General features: G+C 49.4%; 1 protein-coding gene across 2 annotated transcripts in view; it reads left to right on the top strand.

Moving 5' to 3' along the window:
- The window catches only part of SENP5 (SUMO specific peptidase 5), a 40,484-nt gene extending 21,650 nt beyond the window's left edge, over positions 1–18,834 (top strand). For both annotated transcript variants that reach the window (XM_077348258.1, XM_077348259.1), the window contains 6 exons: positions 2,070–2,117; positions 5,465–5,542; positions 11,947–12,084; positions 13,555–13,638; positions 17,008–17,058; positions 17,788–18,834. In XM_077348258.1, coding sequence (XP_077204373.1) covers positions 2,070–2,117; positions 5,465–5,542; positions 11,947–12,084; positions 13,555–13,638; positions 17,008–17,058; positions 17,788–17,898 — 510 coding nt within the window. In that variant the 3' untranslated portion in view covers positions 17,899–18,834. The remainder of the gene's footprint in view (positions 1–2,069; positions 2,118–5,464; positions 5,543–11,946; positions 12,085–13,554; positions 13,639–17,007; positions 17,059–17,787) is intronic.
- The last annotated feature ends 1,578 nt before the right edge of the window (positions 18,835–20,412 follow it).

Raw genomic sequence — 20,412 nt, 5'->3', positions numbered from 1 at the left:
CCTTTGTTGTATAAATTGGACAGTAGAATTTAGAAGGGAGCGGGATGAGCATGCTGCAAATGTCCACGGGCTACAATTCCCATGAGCCCCTGCCAGCAAATGCTGATGGGCTTATGGGAATTGTAGTCTGTGGACATCTGGAGGGCCACAGTTTGCTCATCCCTGTCTTAGGTTGACTGAAGCCTCATTTAAGATGTTCGTCTTAAGACTACCGGTAGGGAAGAAGGGAGTCATTGGGCGGTTGTCACCACAGCATAATACCAGGGTGCGCGTGAGAGTTTTCTAACAGTTTCTGTTTAGTCATCTTGAGAAATCGTCATTGGTTCCCGAAGCCTGGAGAGAAATCAGAACATAAGAGAAGCCATGTTGGATCAGGCCAGTGGCCCATCCAGTTAACACTGTAGGCCAGGGGTGGTCAACCTGTGGTCCTCCAGATGTCCATGGACTACAATTCCCACGATCCCCTGCCACAAATGCTGGCAGGGGCTCATGGGAATTGTAGTCCATGGACATCTGGAGGACCACAGGTTGACTACCCCTGCTCTAGGCTACATAGGCCAAAACCCGGGTGCCCTCAGGAAGTCTACTAGCAGGGCCAGAACAGCCTCTTTAAAAATGTCCAAAGATGGAGAACCCACTGCCTCCCGTGGAAGTCTGTTCCACTGAGGAACCGCTCTCACTGTCAGGAACTTCGTCCGGATGTTTAGATGGAATTTCTTTTGAATTAATTTCATCCCATTGGTTCTGGTGATGGCACTGATTTATATGGGTTTTAGTTCAGGGAATCATAGAATCAAAGAGTTGGAAGGGGCCATACAGGCCATCTAGTCCAACCCCCTGCTCTACGCAGGATCAGCCCTAAGCATCCTAAAGCATCCAAGAAAAGTGTGCATCCAACCTTTGCTTGAAGACTGCCAGTGAATGAATACTTGGGTTGTCACAGGGTTAAGGAAAGGGCTTGGACTGCACCGAATGAGATCCGCCTTTTGCCATGGCGGCAAGTAAGAGAATGAAGATCTAAGTCTTAGAACTGAAAAAATGTAATCCTATTAGGATTAAGGCCTCCTGTGTCAACAGTTTTGCTCAACAGAATGAGAGAACGCAGCCTGCAAATGCAAAGTCAGTGGCAGAAGTAAAATGAGACAAAACTGCAAAGCGATAATTATAACGTCTTTATTACTTTCGGTGGCTGCATTACAGGATGGTCTGCATCCATTACCGAAAACAAGAAGTGAAATTCTCTGGAGATGGGAGCTTGCTTGTGTGTACTTAAGCAATATGTAAATCCTGTTATAGCAACTAGTCTGGGTCTGTGGAATTTTGGCAATAGCGTATGAATAGCTAATAGGCAGGAAAGTCCTGTTCCGCTGATGGAAATACCCTTCCGTTCATGGAGATCCTGGGCCCAACCTTGGGTCATAGGAGGGAAGCATTTCCATTCCATTGTGGCACAGAAGAGCAGGTCACATGCTGACTCAAAATGCTTAGATGCGATTGGAGGTGCTTAGTTACAGAGTAGGAATGTGGCTGAAAGCACCCTCAGGTCTCAGCTGGCTCACCCTGACCCTGGAGGGAAGGGTGGCCAAACTGTGGCTCTCCAGATGTTCATGGACTACAATTGCCATGAGCCCATGCCAGAAGGGTGTTGGGGGGGCTCATGGGAATTGTAGTCCATGGACATCTGGAGGGCCACAGTTTGCCTACCCCTGGTCTAGGTCATTCAGGTCAGGGTATTTCTAAGGGGACCATCTATGAAGTCACTTAGCTTATTACTAAAGGAATTGAGGAAGACCCAGTAGGATCGAAGCGGGTTAGGTCTGTTCATGTGCAGTTAGAGATGTATAGTTTTTTAAATATAGTTTTTACTTTGTTTTTGACCTAATATTGGTGCACTTTAATAAATAATTGTTAAAATTTTATGTTGTTTTATAACTTTTGAGTTCCTGACTCAAATAGTCGCTTGCCATGGCAAAATTCCTGGGGGGGGACCATTGTGTTCTTTCTGCCGAACCTTTCTTGTGCTCTTTTCTCCCTAATAAAGCATTCTTGGTTTGTTTGTTTTTTTCCAGATCATCAACATGTATGGCGAGCTAATAATGGATGCAGTTCCTGAAAAGGTAAACACGCTTTAAAAACAAAAACAAAACACACACTGCCTGTAGGGGTAGGAAAAAGTGGTGTCAACTTCAGCAGAATGAACAAAATGGGCACAGAACATATTCCCATCTTTTCATAAGAGTTCGTTATTATACCCTGCCTTTCAATAGCTGAAGGAGTCTCAAAGCGGCTTACAACCGCCTTCCCTTCCTCTCCCCACCACAGACACCCCATGAGGTAGAGTGGGGCGGAGAGAGCTCTGACAGAACTGCTCTGAGAACAGCACCATCAGGGCTGTGACGAGCCCAAGGTCGCCCAGCTGGCTGCATGTGGAGGAGCGGCAAATCGAACCCGGCTTGTCAGATTAGAAGCCGCTGCTCTTAACCTCTACCCCACGCTGGCTCTACACCTTGCCAGCGAGTTTATTTCATGTACGTACTCACTGAAATACAAGAAATAGTGCAGGTCTGACAACGCTGATGTCCCTTTCACCGGAGCATGGCATTTGCCTTAATTGGAAACATGCTATTAAGAATCATGCCTGTGGAAGAAAATCTGCTGTCTGCCAGTCACTCCGTTGCCCACGGTGATGTATTCTCCTTGCTCAGCCACAGGCGCTTCCGTAGAGATCAGCCCGGCCCCTGTTTGGCCCGCGATCCACAGTCAAACTGCTTCAAGTGCCACAGCAGAGGGGACAGTACATTGGCACTGTTTATGGGAGCAGAGCGGGAGGGCTGCTTGGGTGTGCATAATTTCCATGCGGGGAAGCTTGAGAGCCTCCAGCTGGTCACGACCAGGGGCCCATGCATTTGGAAAACGTCTTCTCCCATGTGTCCCTCTGAAACAACTGCAGTTTGTCAGGCCACCATCTAGTTACCAGTTCGGGTGGCCCATCTTTTCCATTGTGGGAGGGGCTGTAAAGAGGTGAGGGGGCTCCTCCCTGTCATTCTTCAGCAGGCTGCCTGTTTGCCAGGGCTTTGGAGGGTGTTTTAATTGGCGGGCGTCTTTTGAGGGAGCAAAGGGATTTGGGGGCTGCTGTTATTTACTGCCACCTCCGCGATCTTTTAGTCTTCAAATGGTGCTTTGTTATCCGTACAATCTGAGATGATACCCTTGTCCCAAGAGAGCTTATTCCGCCTCAATTAAATATGCTGCATTTGAATCTGTTCTTAGAGTCTGACGTGCAAATCCAAGCCTCTTGGAGAATGCTTTTTGGGGTCCTTTGAGCTGCCCATTACCATTAATAAAAAACAAAAACGGATGTTCTGATCTCCCTCCCCTTCCCCTTCTCGGGCGGGACAATTTTACCATCTTTGCAAAGTACAGAGTCAAGAGCTTTAGCACATCACCTTGCGGACGGAGAAAAGGGCTTGCGGGATCATTCTAACTAGTTACCTCTAGTCTGGTGATTCATGGAAGGGAGTCCTGCGAATTTGGAAATGTGGTCAGTCGTAGCTTCACAATTTTGCTTTTGATGGAGGAGTTGATTTTGATCCCCCCGTTTTTCTGTACCTGAAAGAGTGTCAGAGCAGCTTACATTCGCCTTCCCTTCCCCTCCACACAGTGGACGCCCTGGGAGGCAGGTGAGGCTGAGAAAGCCCTGACAAGGACTTCTTTGTGAGAACAGCTCTAACAGGACTGTGACTAGACCAAGGTCACCCAGCTGGCTGCATGTGGAGGAGTGGGGAATTGAACCCGGCTCGCCAGATTAGAAGCTACCACTCTTAACCCCTACCCCATACTTGTCCTGTTCCTGAAGACTGTTAGAATCATAGAATCCTAGAGTTGGAAGGGACCTCCTGGGTCATCTAGTCCAACCCCCTGCACTATGCAGGACACTCACAACCCTCTCACTCATCCACTGTCACCTGACACTCCCTTGAATCTTCACAGAATTTACTGGCAGGGGCTCATGGGAATTGTAGTCCATGGACATCTGGAGAGCCACAGTTTGCCTACCTCTGACCTAGTCTAGCTTGATCTTGTCAGATCTCAGAAACTAAGCAGGGTCAAGCCCTGGTTCCTATTGGGATGGAGAGACCAACCCAAAATGGAGTTCTTCTGTAGAAGCAGGCAGTGGCCAACCACCTCTGTCCATCTCTTGCCTCGAAAAACCCACAGCGGGGGTGGTTAAAACTGTGGTTCTCCAGATGTCCATGGACTACAAATACCATGAGCCCCACCAAGCACCATTCTGGATTTGATTCCTTGTTCCTCCACATGCAGCCAAAGGGTGTGAACTTAGACCACTCATCGTTCTCTCAGAGCTCTCTCAGCCTCACGTACCTCACAGGGTGTCTGTTGCAGGGAGATGGAAGGTGATTTTATGCCACTTTGAGACGCCTTTGTCTAGTAAAAAGTGGGGTATAAAACGCCCATCTGTTGTTCTTCTCTGTCTTTGCCCTTTATTTAATTAATTTATATTCCACCTTTCTCCCCAGTGGGGCCCCAAAAGTAGTTTACATCTAGAGCTGCCAGTCCCCAAGTGGGACCTGGGAATCCCTTGGAATTATAGGTCATTATCAGACTAAAGAGATCAGTTCCCCTGGAGAAAATGGCTTCTCCACAGGGTGGACTCCCTCGCATTAGACTCCCTCCCCAAATTCCAGCCACTCCCAGCTGCACCCCCACCCCAAGTCTCCAGGGGCTTCCCAACCCAGAGCGGGCAGCCCTACTCGTATCGTTCTCCTCACTTCCATGTCTCCTCACCACCACCCTGTGGACAGCCTAAGGTTACCCACTGAGTGTTGACGGCACGCATGGGGATATGAACCTGGCCCTCCCAGACCCTCCTTCAACATCCAGGCTTGTCTGCTGGTATGCAGGTCTCACCTGCTGCAGCATTCAGCATGTTGGACAAGGATCATGAGCAGCCCGAGTTAAAGCCCCACGCATCCCTGAAGTTTGCTGAGTCACTGTTTGCCTGCCACGCTGCAAGGAGGAGAAGAGGGCCAGTGTCCAGCCCTCCGAGCTCCTCCGGAATGACATAAGGCTCCGTAGGAAAGTCCAGCACCCAGCTGAGGCAGTGGAAGGAGCACGTGCAACTGTAAAAATTATTTTATGAGACTGTTAACGCCGGTATTCCTTCTGAATGCCATTCAGCACCGAAGGCCCTGATTGGGGATCTGAGTCACTTCGACCGTTTATGTCCTGGGAACTTCACTGCCCCACCTCCTGTGCAGGAGCACAAATAGGGGGCAGGTGAGGGGCACCAGGCCAAATGCTCCCCCATGTGGGTGCAGGAAGAGGTGGGGCAACCTGCCACAACTAAAACTCCAACCTGCAGCCTGGCATGAAACCTCCAGTGCATAAATGGTCCTTCTGCCTTGTCGGATCAGTGTGGTCATTTCTCACCTTGTCTTTGCAGGTTCATTTCTTCAACAGCTTTTTTCACAGACAGCTGGTAACCAAAGGATATAACGGGGTTAAACGATGGACTAAAAAGGTACGCACTCTCGGGGCTAGAGATTTAAAGTGTGTGAGAAACGTTTGGGACCGTTTTTAAAAATGAATTTGAAACCAAGAACGGGGAAGCAGGAGTCTGGCGGCACCTTGGAGACTAACAAAACTTGTGGCAGAGGTTTCTACCCTGCCACAAATTTGGTCAGTCTTTCAGGTGCTACCAGTCTCGGGTTTTTTCTGCTGCTGCAAACAGACTGACGCAGCCACCCATCTTGACCTGTCTCCAATAGGGTGCTGCATTCGGCTATATCCGAGCTGAAAAAAATAGCTTTCCCGTATTTTTCAGTTATCTGATATGGCCAATCCTGAAAATATTTGGGATTTTCCGGGAATCAGCACATAGTTGAAGTTAAAGGCTGTTTAAAGAGATTGCAGCCCCTTTAAACACGTGCCAGGTTGACCTCCTTCTTGGAAAAGTCTCTTTAAACCTTTCTCCCCCTTCCATTGAAACCGATGGAAGACGGGAATCCCCTTCTTTGGGGGTCCATAGAATTGGACATCCCTGGTCTATTCTTTTTCAAACTTGGGGTGGGGGGAGTTCTTTGAAGAGCGGCACCAGCAGCTTTGTTGTAAATTTGTTGTAAATTTGGTGTTTCTACCTCAATAAACAGCCCACGCAGCTCCCCGGTTTGATTGTCCATTATAGTCCCATCAGAACCATGGACTATAATGGTCCCCTTTGGTTATAACGGAGCTGAAAAAATTTGGAATTTCCCCGAAAAAAACCAAATACAAATACCATACCAGTAATTTGATTTGGGACTATCGGAAAATAATTATTTTGTGGGGGGGGGGGAGTTCAGTATACCCAGACTTGAAAAATACTAAAAAAATACCCCCCCCCCGCCTACCCTTAACCTCCAAGGAGGTACCATTTGGTAATTTTCTTGCACGTCACAAACATTACCCTTTTTTGTGGCAGCTGAAGAGGAACTACAGGGATGCAGGATGTTCTCCGTAAGCCCCGAGGTCTTACAGAAACATTTCTGATTCCCTCCACACCCCACACCCGCTGCTATCTAGGGTTGATGCTGTCATTCACGCTGCATTTCTCATCAGAAGAACAGCTGACTTCTGCAACCTGTATAAGCAGGCCGAATGAAGTTTGCATAATACTGCTCCAGTTGAATAATAAACCGAGAGGACCTGATTGTTAGGGAAAGATGCGTTTTGGGTGCAAAAGGTATCAGGGTACATTCCCGGCATCTCCAGTCCAAAGAATCGGCTGGGGCAGAAGGTGTTGGGGAAAACCTACCAGAAGTCCCTTGTGGAACGTACACAGTCTTTTACTCTTATTGAAAAAATGGCTGCCAGATGGAGATTCCCAGACGAAGCCTGTTGGAGAAACACGTAGGGAATTTCTGGAAATTTAACATAGTACCAAGATAAGTTTTTACCTGATTTTGCACTATCAGCCTCGTTTTTTGTGTCCTGTGATCGGTGCGGCTCTAAAAAGGTACCCACAAACCTTGGAACGGCATAGGGAGGCTTTTGACGCCAGACTTCCCGATATTTTTGTGTGGATTTTGAAACCACAAGCAAAGTCCTGGGTGTTGCAGCCTTTGCTGACCGAAAGGCTTTGCCGGAGCCCCGGCTGCATCTGAACAGCCCCATCGCTTACGCATGCCTGGGTTTAAGGCATGCCGAAATGTGGGAGTGATGCTCTTGCACCCGGCTCCCCGGCCCCTTCGAGGTCTGGCCTTCCTCAGCTCCCGCGAAACTCGCCCCGGTTACTCGCTTAGGCCGTCTTCAAATCTTTTTGAGATTAAAAAAAGAAAAAAGCAGCAGTCTTTCCTCCTTTGTAAGCGTCCGTTAAAACAGGGCTTCGCAGTTGGAAAGGGTACAGTTCTGCTGCGCGGAACGGGAGATTAAATTGGGTTTTTTGTTACTTGGCTCGCGTGCTCAAACATCGCTCTGTGCTTTCCCCTGCCTTGTGTCAGGGCTCCCGAATTCAGCTACAAATGTGTGTTTCACCCGACTGGGTTTTAATTAAACTTCGGGGGCATATGCTTGTTATTATTATTTTTTTTAAGAAAAAAGAAACCCAGAATAGGAACATTCTCTCCCCACCCCCTGGATAAAGCTTCATCCGCAAGCTTTGGTTCTTTGGCAGCGTGACCTTTTTTGGTTTGGTTTCTACAGTCTTCGTATAACGGGGTGGCAGAGACCGGACCTGAGGCTCTCATGATCTTGCCTGGGCAGCCCCTGGCATACCTCTCGGCCTTGGACCCCCCCCCCTCCACCTCCCCGCTGCAAAGGATAATACTTGACCTACTTGTTATAAGATGGCACCATGGTAATGCACGTGGTGCGCCATGAAAGTCTTTTAAAAAAGAGCCCGTGCTATCATTTGCCCCGCCTTTTCTGCATGAAGCACGGAGCCGTGGATTTTGCTGGGACCCGCAATTCGTAGCCAAGGCGACCTGGAGACCGAGCTTGCATCTCCTGTCTCTTAATTCGATCCTGGCTTAACCTTTTTTTTGTATCGGCTTCCTTCCTTTCCTCCTAACCTGCCCCTCTCCAATCTGGGTCTCAGGGCATCAGTAAAATACCAAATACGATAGACATAGAAATCTAGATAGAATTCTACAAATTAGGCTCAAACCTATTCCCTTTACTCGTGCTGTCCTGCTTTGTTCTGGACAGGGACATGCCAATGAGCCAGGTAAACAAGGTGGAATATATGTATCAAAAGGCATGGCCCGATGAAGGGATACCCATCTAACTGTAACCCCCAAGGTTGGGGTAGGCAGGAGGCCCCGACAGTGATGAAGATCTAGACCCCCCCCCCCCGGGTCACTCTGTTGGCAGATTAAGATCAGCACCCCCTGTCCACCCCCCGGGGGGGTGATAGTTTGGGGGGATTTGGTTGTATTTTTCTGCACCGTTATGTCTTGGACTCTTTCTATATAGATTGTTGTGCATTTTATAGATTATGGGATTGTTTTAGGGGGTAATTTTATGGGGGGATTTATGCACTTTTTGCAACCCGCCACAAGCCTTTTGGGAGTGGCGGGCTAGAAATTTAATAAATAAATTAAATATTTAATTAATAAATAATGGCGTTGCGGCCTGAACCTCAATCAGATGCTCAGTGGAAGAGCGCCATTTTGCAGGGTTCTATAAAGCAGAAGTAGTCAACCTGTGGTCCTCCAGATGTCTATGGACTACAGTTCCCATGAGCCCCTGCCAGCAAATGCTGGCAGGGGCTCATGGGAATTGTAGTCCATGGACATCTGGAGGACCACAAGTTGACTACCCCTGCTTTAGATGAATGCCCGTAGTTTTCTGTCCTCCTGCCTTGGGGGCAAGCTGTGAACGGTCCATGCCCTGCTCAGTGGTACGCTGGGGCACAGCGCTCTCCATGCGACGATGCCACACGTGTTCGGTTTCATCCCAAGGACAAAATCTGCGGCACTTGTTCTTTTCAAACGACACGGCTGTTCGGCAAGCGGGGACAAGGGGACATTTTGCAGTACCAGCCCATTAACATACATGGAGTCGATTAACAATACAAACCCATTAAAATGCAATTAACCAGCGCACGAGGAGTGTCAGTTTCTCCTCCTTGTTCCTTGAATACAGAGTAGTGTACAGCCATTTCAATGAATTAATGGAGCGAGAAACCCGCAAATGCAAAGACAGCAGATACATTTTTTTTGTGGGGGGGGGGGGATAATTTTGTTGGTCACAAATCCCAAAAGTTCACGGAAGACTCCTGTCACCTGGAGCTGAAAAGCCAGCCAAGGGCCCAGGTGAATTTCCTTTAGGTGGGCATTCATAATCTCCCTGCGTTTCTTACGTACCATTCCCCATGCACCCGAGTTGTAATATTGCTTAGTTACTGGCGTGTCGCTGAGTGTGTATGCAGGCCGTGTTCTGAATCAAATCCATTGCTGTCAGTTCAGACTGACATCTCCAAGGTTTTAGGCAGAGGTCCCTGCTACCTAGCACCTCCCCTGCTACCTAGCACTTTGAATTAAGAGATGCCAGGGATTGAATGCGGGACCTAGGTGTTCTCCCACTGAGCCATTGTAGGGTTGTTTTTCCTCACTGTTGTTGAACCGTCACCATGTGTTTGAAGGAACTTTGTTGGCTTGAAGGTGAGAATTGTAACACCAATCAACTGTGCACGTTTTCAGGTGCTCCAGAGCTCTTTGGTAGGCCGGGTGATATAAAAAAACCTAAATGCTCCTCTGTGGTCAAAGTTCCCATTGCCTTTTATTCTCATTCTGTGGGGAAAAGGAGAGAGTTGGGACCTCTTTTCCTTCCTTCCTTCCTTCCTTCCTTCCTTCCTTCCTTCCTTCCTTCCTTCCTTCCTACCTACCTACCTACCTACCTACCTACCTACCTACCTACCTACTGCCAATTTAGCCTAAAACCCCACACGCCCCAGTACTTGAATCTGTTGGTTGTTCCCGGCCCTAGGGAAGCACGCCTGGCCTCGACCAGGGCCAGGGCTTCTTCGGTCCTGGCCCCTGCCTGGTGGAATGAGCTCCCGGGAGAGCTGCAGGCCCTGCGGGATCTTCCATCGTTCCGCAGGGCCTACAAGACGGAGCTCTTCCACCAGGTCTACGGTTGAGGCCAAGGCTAACACCTATGCCCCCCCCCCCCCCCCCCCGGGATCTGGGATCGGGATTGGGACTGTCAGTAGTGGGAGGGGAAGTGATTAGCCGATCTTGCCATGCTAGTTAGTTAACTAATAATGTCGAATTGTAGTCGTGGTTTTAATGGATTTTAATGGGGTTTTAAGATGTTGTAACCCGCCACGAGCCGCAAGAGAGTGGCGGGGAATAAATCGAATGATGATGATAATAATAATAATAATACCAGTTACCGTGCTTGTGGTCCTTTGAATTTAGTTGAGGGGGTAAAACTGAACTTGGCTACAGCCAGTACAGCTCTTGAATCCTTGCCTGCCGTGAATTATCTCAGGAAAGAGGCAGAACCTACAAATTGGCAGTACTGCCCAAGGTAAAGCATTCCAGGAAAAAGTGCTGCCAATTTCTACTTGTCCAGAAGTACTGGGGGGTTTCTAGTCCTCATGGTCGGGAGGAAAATTCTGGCAAGGACGGCAGGGCTATAGGAAAGGCCGAATCCTGATTTGTTCAGAGTCACAGCTAATGTTCCCCTGATCTCCCTCTCCCCCCCTCTGGGGGTAAGATGAAGACAATCCATGTGCCGCCCAGTGCATTTGATGTCTTAAATTGCACAGGTGCCTCAGAATGTCAGCTTTAGACGAGGTCAGGGAAAACTTAGGTTCTGTTCCTCCACTGCTTGGCTTGCCAACAACGAACGCCGATGACAAACTAAACCCGGCTCAGTTTTTGCTGTTTTTCTGCCCCGTCTTCTTTCTCTCTGCAGACGTGACAGCTAAAAGCCAGGGGCGTCATTGCTACCAAATTCCCTGCTCAACAACCTAAGTGCTCTGTGCAGTAATGCATGCCATGCGCGGGCCAGAAGAACTGGTTGCTTCCTTCAGAGTTGTGGCCCATTTTGACTGTGTCCCGGCAGTCCTCTCTGCCTTCTCCGGCAGTTCCTGTGTGCAGCATTAAGTATTAAAGACGCAGGCAGCCTGCCTCGCAATAAATGTGTGTCCCTTCCCATTAAGCTGCCAGCCTTCCGCGTTGCTTGCCCTAGGCTGTTTCCGGCTCTCCATCTGCCTCCCAGTTCTTGCCCGGTGGGGTAGACGCTGAATGGTGTTACTTCGCCGGCTTTTGCTGCATGTGGGTCTTTCAGAAATGCTAATTTTGCACGTAAAACCCGGCACCGCTATGTAACTCGGCGTCCAAAATGCTGAGTTTGGAGAACTGAGTCGAGTAGGGCAGGGGTAGTCAACCTGTGGTCCTCCAGATGTCCATGGATTACAATTCCCATGAGCCCCTGCCAGCAAATGCTGGCAGGGGCTCATGGGAATTGTAGTCCATGGACATCTGGAGGACCACAGGTTGACTGCCCCTGTTTTGAAGCACACTACTCAGAAAGGGATTGTGTCTTATATTGCAAGTAGAAGTGTATACTAGAAACTGTATCCAGTGAAGCTGACGGGCAGTAGGTTCAGGATGGACAAAAGGAAACACCACTTTACAGGGAGGGATGAAAATGTGGAATTCGCTGCCAAAGGAATTAGCAGCTTTTAAGGGGATTGGAGAATAAGTCTGTCAAAGGAGCTGTTTTTTTGTACTCTACTTTTTTCTACCCGAAGGAGTCTCAAAGCACCTTAAGGTCACCTCCCCTTCCACTCCCCCACAACAGACGCCCTGCGAAGTAGGTGAGGCTGAGAGAGCTCTTGAGAGAACTGGGACTGTTAAAGTATAGCTTCATATGCACGATCCAATTAATGAAGTAATTATTGGGCTGACCTTCCCCCCCCCCCTTCTCTCTCAGGTGGACCTCTTCAAAAAGACTCTCTTGTTAATTCCCATACATCTGGAAGTCCACTGGTCCCTCATTACTGTGAATCTCCCGAACCGCATTATTTCGTTTTACGACTCTCAAGGCATTCATTTTAAGTTCTGCGTAGAGGTAAGAGGTCTGTTCTCACACACACACACTATATATATATACATATGGTTTACCATCCCCTTCCTTTCCTCTCCCCACAACAGACGCCCTGTGAAGTAGGTGGGGCTGAGAGAGTTCTGAGGGAACTGCCCTGCAAGAGAAGTTCTAACAGGACTGTGACTAGTCTAAGGTCACCCTGCTGGCTATAGACAGAGGAAAAGGAAAGCAAACCCTCCTCATCATATTAGAAGCCGCTTCTCTTAACCATTGTACCATTCTGTTCTTAAACACTTCATAACACAAAGCTGAGTCGCTCCCTCAATTTATGGGACTGCCGGCTACAAGTTTTGTGGGTTTTTGAGCTGTGACTCTCAGGGCCCTCCTTACTAGAAGCAGTTTGTCAGTTCTCTTTAACTGATCAGCTAGAACTGAGTGGCACCCCACCCCTCCCAAGCAATATTTGAATCTGATCGCACCGTAAAGGCCCTGGGATAGATTGCTCAATCTTGCTAGACCCCATCAGATCTCTGAAGTCAAGCAGGGTCGGCCCTGGCTAGCAGAGGGATGGCAGAGCAACAAGGGACACCGGAGTCATGATTCAGAGAAAAGTTTAGGGCCAGCCAATTGGTATCTGCAGTGAGATAGGAACCCTAGATTCCTGTTCAGCCCTGGAGGGTCCATTGTTCTGAATTTCTGAATGAATATTTAATGCAGCAAACCCTTCTCCCGCTTCCAGGCCAGCAGTTTCCTGTTTATAAATGCTGTTGATGCCATGTTCAGAAGGGGCAAAAGGCCTTCTTTCAATTAAGCCAGAATCAGTGAGCAAGATGTAGTGGAGGTAATTGCACTTAGGTAACCACGTTTTCAAATGGTTGAAAAGAGCCCATGGCACCTTAAAGACTAATAACATTTGTGGCAGGGTGTGAGCTTTTGGGAGTCACCGCTCACTTCTTCAGGTACTAAAGATGCAGCTTCTTCAGATCAGCAGTGAGCAAAGCTCCTGCCCTGCCACCAATTTGGTTACTCTTTAAGGCAGGGGTAGTCAACCTGTGGTCCTCCAGAGGTTCATGGACTACAATTCCCATGAGCCCCTGCCAGCTGGCAGGGGCTCATGGGAATTGTAGTCCATGACCCTCTGGAGGACCACAGGCTGACTACCCCTGCTTTAAGGGACTCCTGGACCCTTTCTCTTTTCTACTGCTCCAATCAGGCTCGTACAGCTGTGTGTCTTGCTCTGTCCCCATGGAAGGCACCCCATATTTTCCAATATTTTAACATCAACCCCTCCCCACCTGAAAGCCATCCAGAATCGCAATGCCACTTTGTCACAAAGCCAAGTCTTTGTTCAGACCTTGGGGGGGGGGGGGGGAAGAGATGGGACTGGTGCTTTCGATGAGCCTTGGTTTCAACACTTTCATGTTGGATTCTCCCTTTGAAGCCCCTCGGTGTGACAACGGTGACTGACGCTTTTTTCTTTTTATCCTTCTAAAGAACATCCGGAAATACTTGCTGACAGAAGCTAAAGAGAAGAATCAGCCTGAGTTTCTTCAGGGTTGGCAGACGGCTGTTACAAAGGTAAGTATTGGTGGGGGAGGGGGGATTTAGGTGGTCTGTCTTAGCAGCTTCCCTGAGAGTGGTTCAGCGACAGAGCACCTGCTTGGCATACGGAAGGCCCCGGGTTCAATCTCCGGCATCTCCAGTTTAAAAAAGGGTCCGATAGGAGATGATGCGAAAGACCCACTGCTGGTCTGAGTAGAGAGAAACTCACTTCGACAGGCTGACGGTCCCATTCCCTAATGGTTGAACTGCAAAAAGAAAGTTTTTAGTTTAAAATCCAAATATTTATTAGAATGGTTATAATGATTGCTAGCTTTAAAGCCCGTTGTATGTTTAAGTACAACGGCTGCTAGTATCCTCGTTTCTCCCCACCCTGGCAGGTCATCCCCCTGCCCCCAAAAGGCGTGGTAGGCGTTCTCGGGCTGGGGGGGAGCCATGGAGTTCCCTCCAGGACTCCCCCCTGCCCCCAAAACAGACACTGAGTCTTGGAGAGGCTGCGGCAGGCATTTTCAGGGCAGGGAGAGTGGTGGCAGGAACCTGTCCCACCGCCCTCGACTGGCAGCACTCCTGCCAGCTCTTTCCCCTGCCCCAAAAAGACCTGCTGCAGCCTCTGCAAGGATAAGTCTGCGTTTTCGGGCCAGGGAACTCTCTTCGTTCCCCCATCCCCATGTATGGTCATATCATCTGATAAAACGTTTAACAAATTTTAAAAATATATAAACATTTAATTAACTTCCACCCATTCAGGAAACCCTTCCAAGGCCGTCAAGAAACCCCCACGGCCAGGGTCGAGGCCAGGCAGATTTCCCGAGGGCCCAGGACGGACAGTAGGTTCATGCCCACAGAGCGGAGTGCTCTACGGGGGACATAGGCAGACAGGCGGTCCCGCAGATAGGTAGGACCCAAGCCTTGTAAGGCCTTGAAGGTCAGAACCAGAACCTTGAACTTGATCCGGAGACAAGCTGGTAACCAGTGCATTGATTTCAGCATAGGCTGAATATGGGTCCTCCAAGGTGTCCTAGCAAGGACCCTCGCAGCTGTCTGTTTTAATCGGGTTTTATTTTATTTGAATTTATTTTAATGGGGTTTTATCCCATACACCAGGGGCAGTCAACCTGTGGTCCTCCAGCTGTTCATGGACTGCAATTCCCATGAGCCCCTGCCAGCGAACGCTGGCAGGGGCTCATGGGAATTGTAGTCCATGGAGGACCACAGGTTGACTACCCCTGTCATACACTATTGTTTTATTGAGTCTTTTAGACTGTGTAAACCACCCGGAGACGGGTAACCGAGAGGGGAGGTATATAAATTAAGAAATAAAAAAAAAATGAACAGGGTCTCATAGAAACTGCATTAGTGCCTGGTGGATCGTGGGCTCCCTGCCTCTGTACAGTAAAACCATCTACTTATCTGCTGCTGTAAAGGTGAGAGGAAGAAGAGGCAGAGAGGAATCATGGAGGTCTGGGCCCTTCATATCTTAGGGACCGCCTCTCCCCGAACACCCCCAGAAAAACATTAACATCATTGAATACTGATAAGTCGGTGGCCCCCGGCCCTAAACAAGTGCACCTGGCCTCAACTGAGGTCAGGGCCTTTTCGGCTGTGGCCCCAGCCTGGTGGAATAAGCTTCCGGCAGAAGCTCAGATTGACAGAGCTATCAAAGTCCTGCAGGGCCTGCAAAACAGCACCCTTCCCCCAGGCACATGGTTGAGACCAGGGGCAAGGAGGTAAAATCAAGGGCTGCTCCCCTCTCCAGTTTCCCCCACAGATGCTGGCTGGAAAGACGGAGATACAAACAAGGCCCAGGAAACGAACTCCAACGGAGCGCTTGGCATCTTGTTTCATACTTGTATTGGTTTCATCAGAATTTTGTATGACAATTGTAGAACGCCGCCCCGATCCTGACTTGATAGGGCTTTCTATAAATCAGGTTAATAATAGTAATAAGAAATAATAGGCTGACCCGCGCCTGACCGCCAAAGCCCGTGCTCTGAGACGGCGACGTGTTCTACGAGTAGAGGAGCTGCGTTTTGGAGAGGTGATCTAAAAACCGGAAGGATGGCTTTTCCCCCTCTGGGGCGACGGGAGTCTGAGCCATCACTCCCAACGCAGCTGCTACTTACAGCCGGCTGTCAACCGGCCATGATGAAAAGGAACATCTTGTGCGAAGCGCAGAGAGGGCAGCTTTTTGTGGAGATGCTAAACTTTCTCCTGAAATAGCGTGGAAGACATAAAGCGGGTCATTGAGTATCCAAGTGTCTCCCCAACAGCTTCCTGCTCACAATGAGAGTCAGGGCGCACGTTAAATTTTTAGGTATGCCCTAAGGGTGGCCAAACGGGCGGCGCTCCAGATGGCCGTGGACTACAAGGACCATGAGCCCCTGCCTGGCAGGGGCTCATGGTCCTTGTAGTCCACGGCCATCTGGAGAGCAGCCGTTTAGCCACCCCTGTCCTAGAACAACAACAACCAACAACCTTGAAACCCGGGAGCCTGGAAACGAACATTGCTCTGTGTCGCCACGTCCTGCCCTGGCGCGCACGGAACAAATTATTCCCGCGTACAGCAGATAAAGGTAAAGGTAAAGGTATCCCCTGTGCAAGCACCGAGTCATGTCTGACCCTTGGGGTGACGCCCTCTAGCGTTTTCTTGGCAGACTCAATACGGGGTGGTTTGCCAGTGCCTTCCCCAGTCATTACCATTTACCCCCCAGCAAGCTGGGTACTCATTTTACCGACCTCGGAAGGATGGAAGGCTGAGTCAACCTTGAGCCGGCTGCTGGGATTGAACTCCCAACCTCATGGGCAGACAGATTCAGACAGCATATCGCTGCCTTACCACTCTGCGCCGGCGCTGTCAGTCATTAAAATTGGGCCACTTGGGTTCGGAGGACATAATCGATTTTCTGTTCTAAAAAGATGTCACCACATTCAATTACCCCGACCAATCAACAGCGGAGGTCGGAGGGCCTTTGAACACAGAGCCCCCGGCCATGCGGTGCAGACGCACTTTGATCTCCCCCGCGTGCTTCAGAGGCATTGGGCTTAATTTGGACAAGGTCCTGCATATGCTAGTTCAGATTCTTGGTCCAACAAGATCAGCATTTTCTAAGGCTGGTGGTGGCTCTCCAGGGTCTCGGGCAGAGGACTCTAGCATTTCCAGCTCAAGGGATACCGGGGATTGTACCCGCAACCCTCCGCACGTCAAGCAAATGCTCTGCCTCCCCGTCTGTTATGATTGAACGGCAGGAGGCAAATGTAGCAGTGCCTGGTATGAATCGTCGAAGAAGAGCTTACAGGGAACGCGGTTCCTGTTACCTGTTTAGGTCGGAGTCCCTGGAAGCTTGCGGCCATTCTCGGCTAACTCTCTCTGCGTTTCCTTCCTTCTAGTGCATTCCGCAACAGAAAAACGATAGCGACTGTGGAGTCTTCGTTCTCCAGGTAAGGAGCAGGGGAGCGAGGCTCTCTCTTTGGTCCCCTTCCCCTTTCCGTTAGAGTTTGACTGTGAAATGCCTGCTCTCCAGAGGGACGGACCAGAACCAATGAAATTAATTCAAAAGAAATTCCGTCTCAACATCCGGAAGAAGTTCCTGGCAGTTAGAGCGGTTCCTCAGTGGAACAGGCTTCCTCAGGAGGTGGTGGGTTTGGAGATTTTTAAACAGAGGCTGGATAGCCATCTGATGGAGAGGCTGATTTTGTGAAGGCTCAAGGCAAGGGGGTGGCAAGTTACAGTAGATGAGCAATAGGGTTGTGAGTGTCCTGCATAGTACAGAGTGTTTGGAGTAGATGACCCAGGAGGTCCCTTCCCTCTATATGATTCTATGATTGTATAAAACGTATGTTCTTTAAGGTTGGCACATCCCAGTTTGGGAAATACCTGGAGATTTTGGGCGTAGAGCTGGAGGGCACAACAAGGCCTAGATCAGGGCTGGCCAAAACATGGCTCTCCAGATGTCCGTGGACTACAATTACCGTGAGCCCCTGCCAGCATGGCAGGGGCTCACAGTAATTGTAGTCCACGGACATCTGGAGAGCCAGACTTTGGCTTCCCTATCATCGAGTCCAGCTCGTAAAGTGGCTGTTTTCTCCAGGTAGACCTACTCTCTGTCGCCTGAAGACAAGCCGCCCCCCGGCGACCGACGCCCCTAACGTTTCCCTGTCTTTCCGCAGTACTGCAAGTGCCTCGCCCTAGACCAGCCTTTTCAGTTCTCCCAGGAAGACATGCCCCGGGTGCGAAAGCGGATCTACAAGGAGCTCTGCGAATGCCGGCTAATAGACTAACTGCAGGAGGGGGAGGGGGGAGGAGAGGAGACAAGGCCAGCAGCGAACCCGACGGCAAGCACCGGAAACCACCACGACTCCTTTGGCATTCGGTAGCGCCCCGGCTTAACAACTCGTGTACTTGAATTTTTGTGTTTCCTTTTCTGTTTCGAAAGAACAACAAAAAACCCGGAACTTCCCTGGATTTCGAGCGCGTCTTGGGCCGAACCGGTGCGGCCAACGTAATTACCTCAGACTTTATTTCCCCCCCGGACATGCTCCTTCACCGGCCAGCCCGGCCACGAAAAGTAATTCCCAGCGTCAGTTTAGTTTCTCCCCCCCCCCTCTAACGTTCTTTCCTGTATTTAATATTTATTATCTAAACGCATGCGCGTAGGCAGAAGCATGCGACTAAAAGAGAAATATTAAAAAAAAAAAGAAAAACTGTAGAATCGGTGCACCTTTGGAGTGTAGCTAGAAATGACGAGAATAATGCAGGTTGAAGCTCTCTCTCTTGAAAAAGTTTTCTGTCGGAACATTCGAGAAACGAAAAAGTGCATGGTCCCTGTTTTTTTGTTTTTTTTTTCCCTGATGCAATAAATAATGCTTTGAATGTACAAAAACAGCCCAACCCCGATGCCGTAACAGCAGCCACTAGAACCTCTCTCTCTCTTTTTTGTTTTCCCCGTAAACTTCCTTCCTTTTCTTCTCTGCCCCCCTCACCTCGTTGTGGCTGTTTTCCCGTTCTGTGTTCCCGTGAAAAGTTGGAAGGAAAAGGATGGATTGGAAAACCGGCCTGTATCTTTAGTTTGTGCGGAATTCGGTTAAAGAAAGCGGAAGTCATTTCACTCTCCGACTGGGCGCCGGCTAGATCAACCAGCTTCCTACAGTTTCGAAAGCGATCCCTTGTACGAAGCGCACTTCCGTAACTAATAAAACATGGAGATGTTCATTGAATGGGGTCCGGTGGTCTTCCTTCTCTGACTATTGCGGAAAGTGCGGCGGAAGTGAAGCTTCTTTCCTGCTCTCGGCTGCTCCTTGCAGGTTCCTACTGCATCGTCCTTGTAACCCCGTTACCAGCGCCGAATCTTGCCCTGCAATTCTTAGGCCTGTTGGTCCTACTGGAGAACTTGGATTCAGGCGTTGGTTTGAAGCAGTAGAACAGAGTTCAAGTCTGGTGGTAACTTTACAATCAACAAAATTTAGTTCTGGGTAAAACTTATACCCAGAATTAGAAGAAGAACATATGCCGCTTTTCTCTACCCAAAGAAATCTCAAAACGGCTTACATTTGCCTTCCCTTTCCTCTCCCCACAAAAGACACCCTGTGAGGGAGGTGAGAGAGCTCCGATATTACTGAATAAGAACAACTTTAATTTTGTTAAAGGAGCCAGCTTGCTGTAGCGGTTAGGAGCGCGGACTTCTAATATGGTGAGCCGGTTTGATTCCGCGCTCCCTCACATGCAACCAGTGTCTTGTTCCGCCAATCAGGGGCGATGTCATCCTGAGAATGGCGATTGCTCTACTTGGTTAAGAGCCAGATAGGTGTAGTGGTTAGGAGCACGGACTTCTAATATGGTGAGCCGGGTTTGATTCCGCGCTCCCTCACATGCAACCAGTGTCTTGTTCCGCCAATCAGGGGCGATGTCATCCTGAGAATGGCGATTGCTCTACTTGGTTAAGAGCCAGATAGGTGTAGTGGTTAGGAGTGCGGACTTCTCGTCTATCGAGTCGGGTTTGATTCCACTCCTTCACATGCAGGCAGTTGGGTGACCTTGGCCTAGTCACTGTCCCATTAGAGCTATTGTTGCAGGGGAGTTTTGTCAGAGCTCTCTTAGCCTCACCTACCTCACAGGGTGTCTGTTGTGGGAAGGGGAAAGGGAAGGCTACTGTTAGCCGCTTTGAGACTCCTTTGGGTAGCAAAAAGCGGCATCTAAGAACCAACTCTCCTTCAGTAATCTCAGGGCTTTCTCAGCCTCCCCTCCCTCACAGGGTGTCTGTTGTGGGGAGAGGAAAGGGAAGGCGATAGGAAGCCACTCTGAGACTCCTTCGGGTAGAGAAAAGCAGCATATAAGAACCAACTCTTCTTCTCCAGGAGTGGCCAAACGACCAATGCTGGCAGGGGCTCATGGGAATTGTAGTCCGTGGACCTCTGGAGAGAGGCATTTTGGCCAGCCCTGCTTTCCTGCTAGCCGTGGTGGTCCGTTTCTACCGCACTGCCATTCTGACCTCCACGGGATCCTGGCTGTCGGCACGCAAGTGGAGCTGCTGACGGCATCGAGTCACGGCGGTGCGCGAGAGATTCCATTAGAAGAAGCGCATGTTGAGAATTCTCCACCCAGCACTTTCCGTTCTCTGGAAGTTAAACAATTACTCGTTGGATATTCCATTTAAGGGCTTTACGAGGCTTTGGCAAAACGACAGCGGTTTAGCGGCGACCGTGTCTTTTCAGTTATTCATCAGGTAAGCCTTGGACTAGAACATCCTTGGCTCTCTTTCTTTTTGAAATATTACGGATCCGAGAGAACAAAAAGCC

This window comes from Paroedura picta, chromosome 8 (genome assembly GCF_049243985.1).
Source record: "Paroedura picta isolate Pp20150507F chromosome 8, Ppicta_v3.0, whole genome shotgun sequence".
NCBI classification, from domain to species: domain Eukaryota; kingdom Metazoa; phylum Chordata; class Lepidosauria; order Squamata; family Gekkonidae; genus Paroedura; species Paroedura picta.
This window is presented reverse-complemented; position numbering and strand designations above follow the sequence as displayed.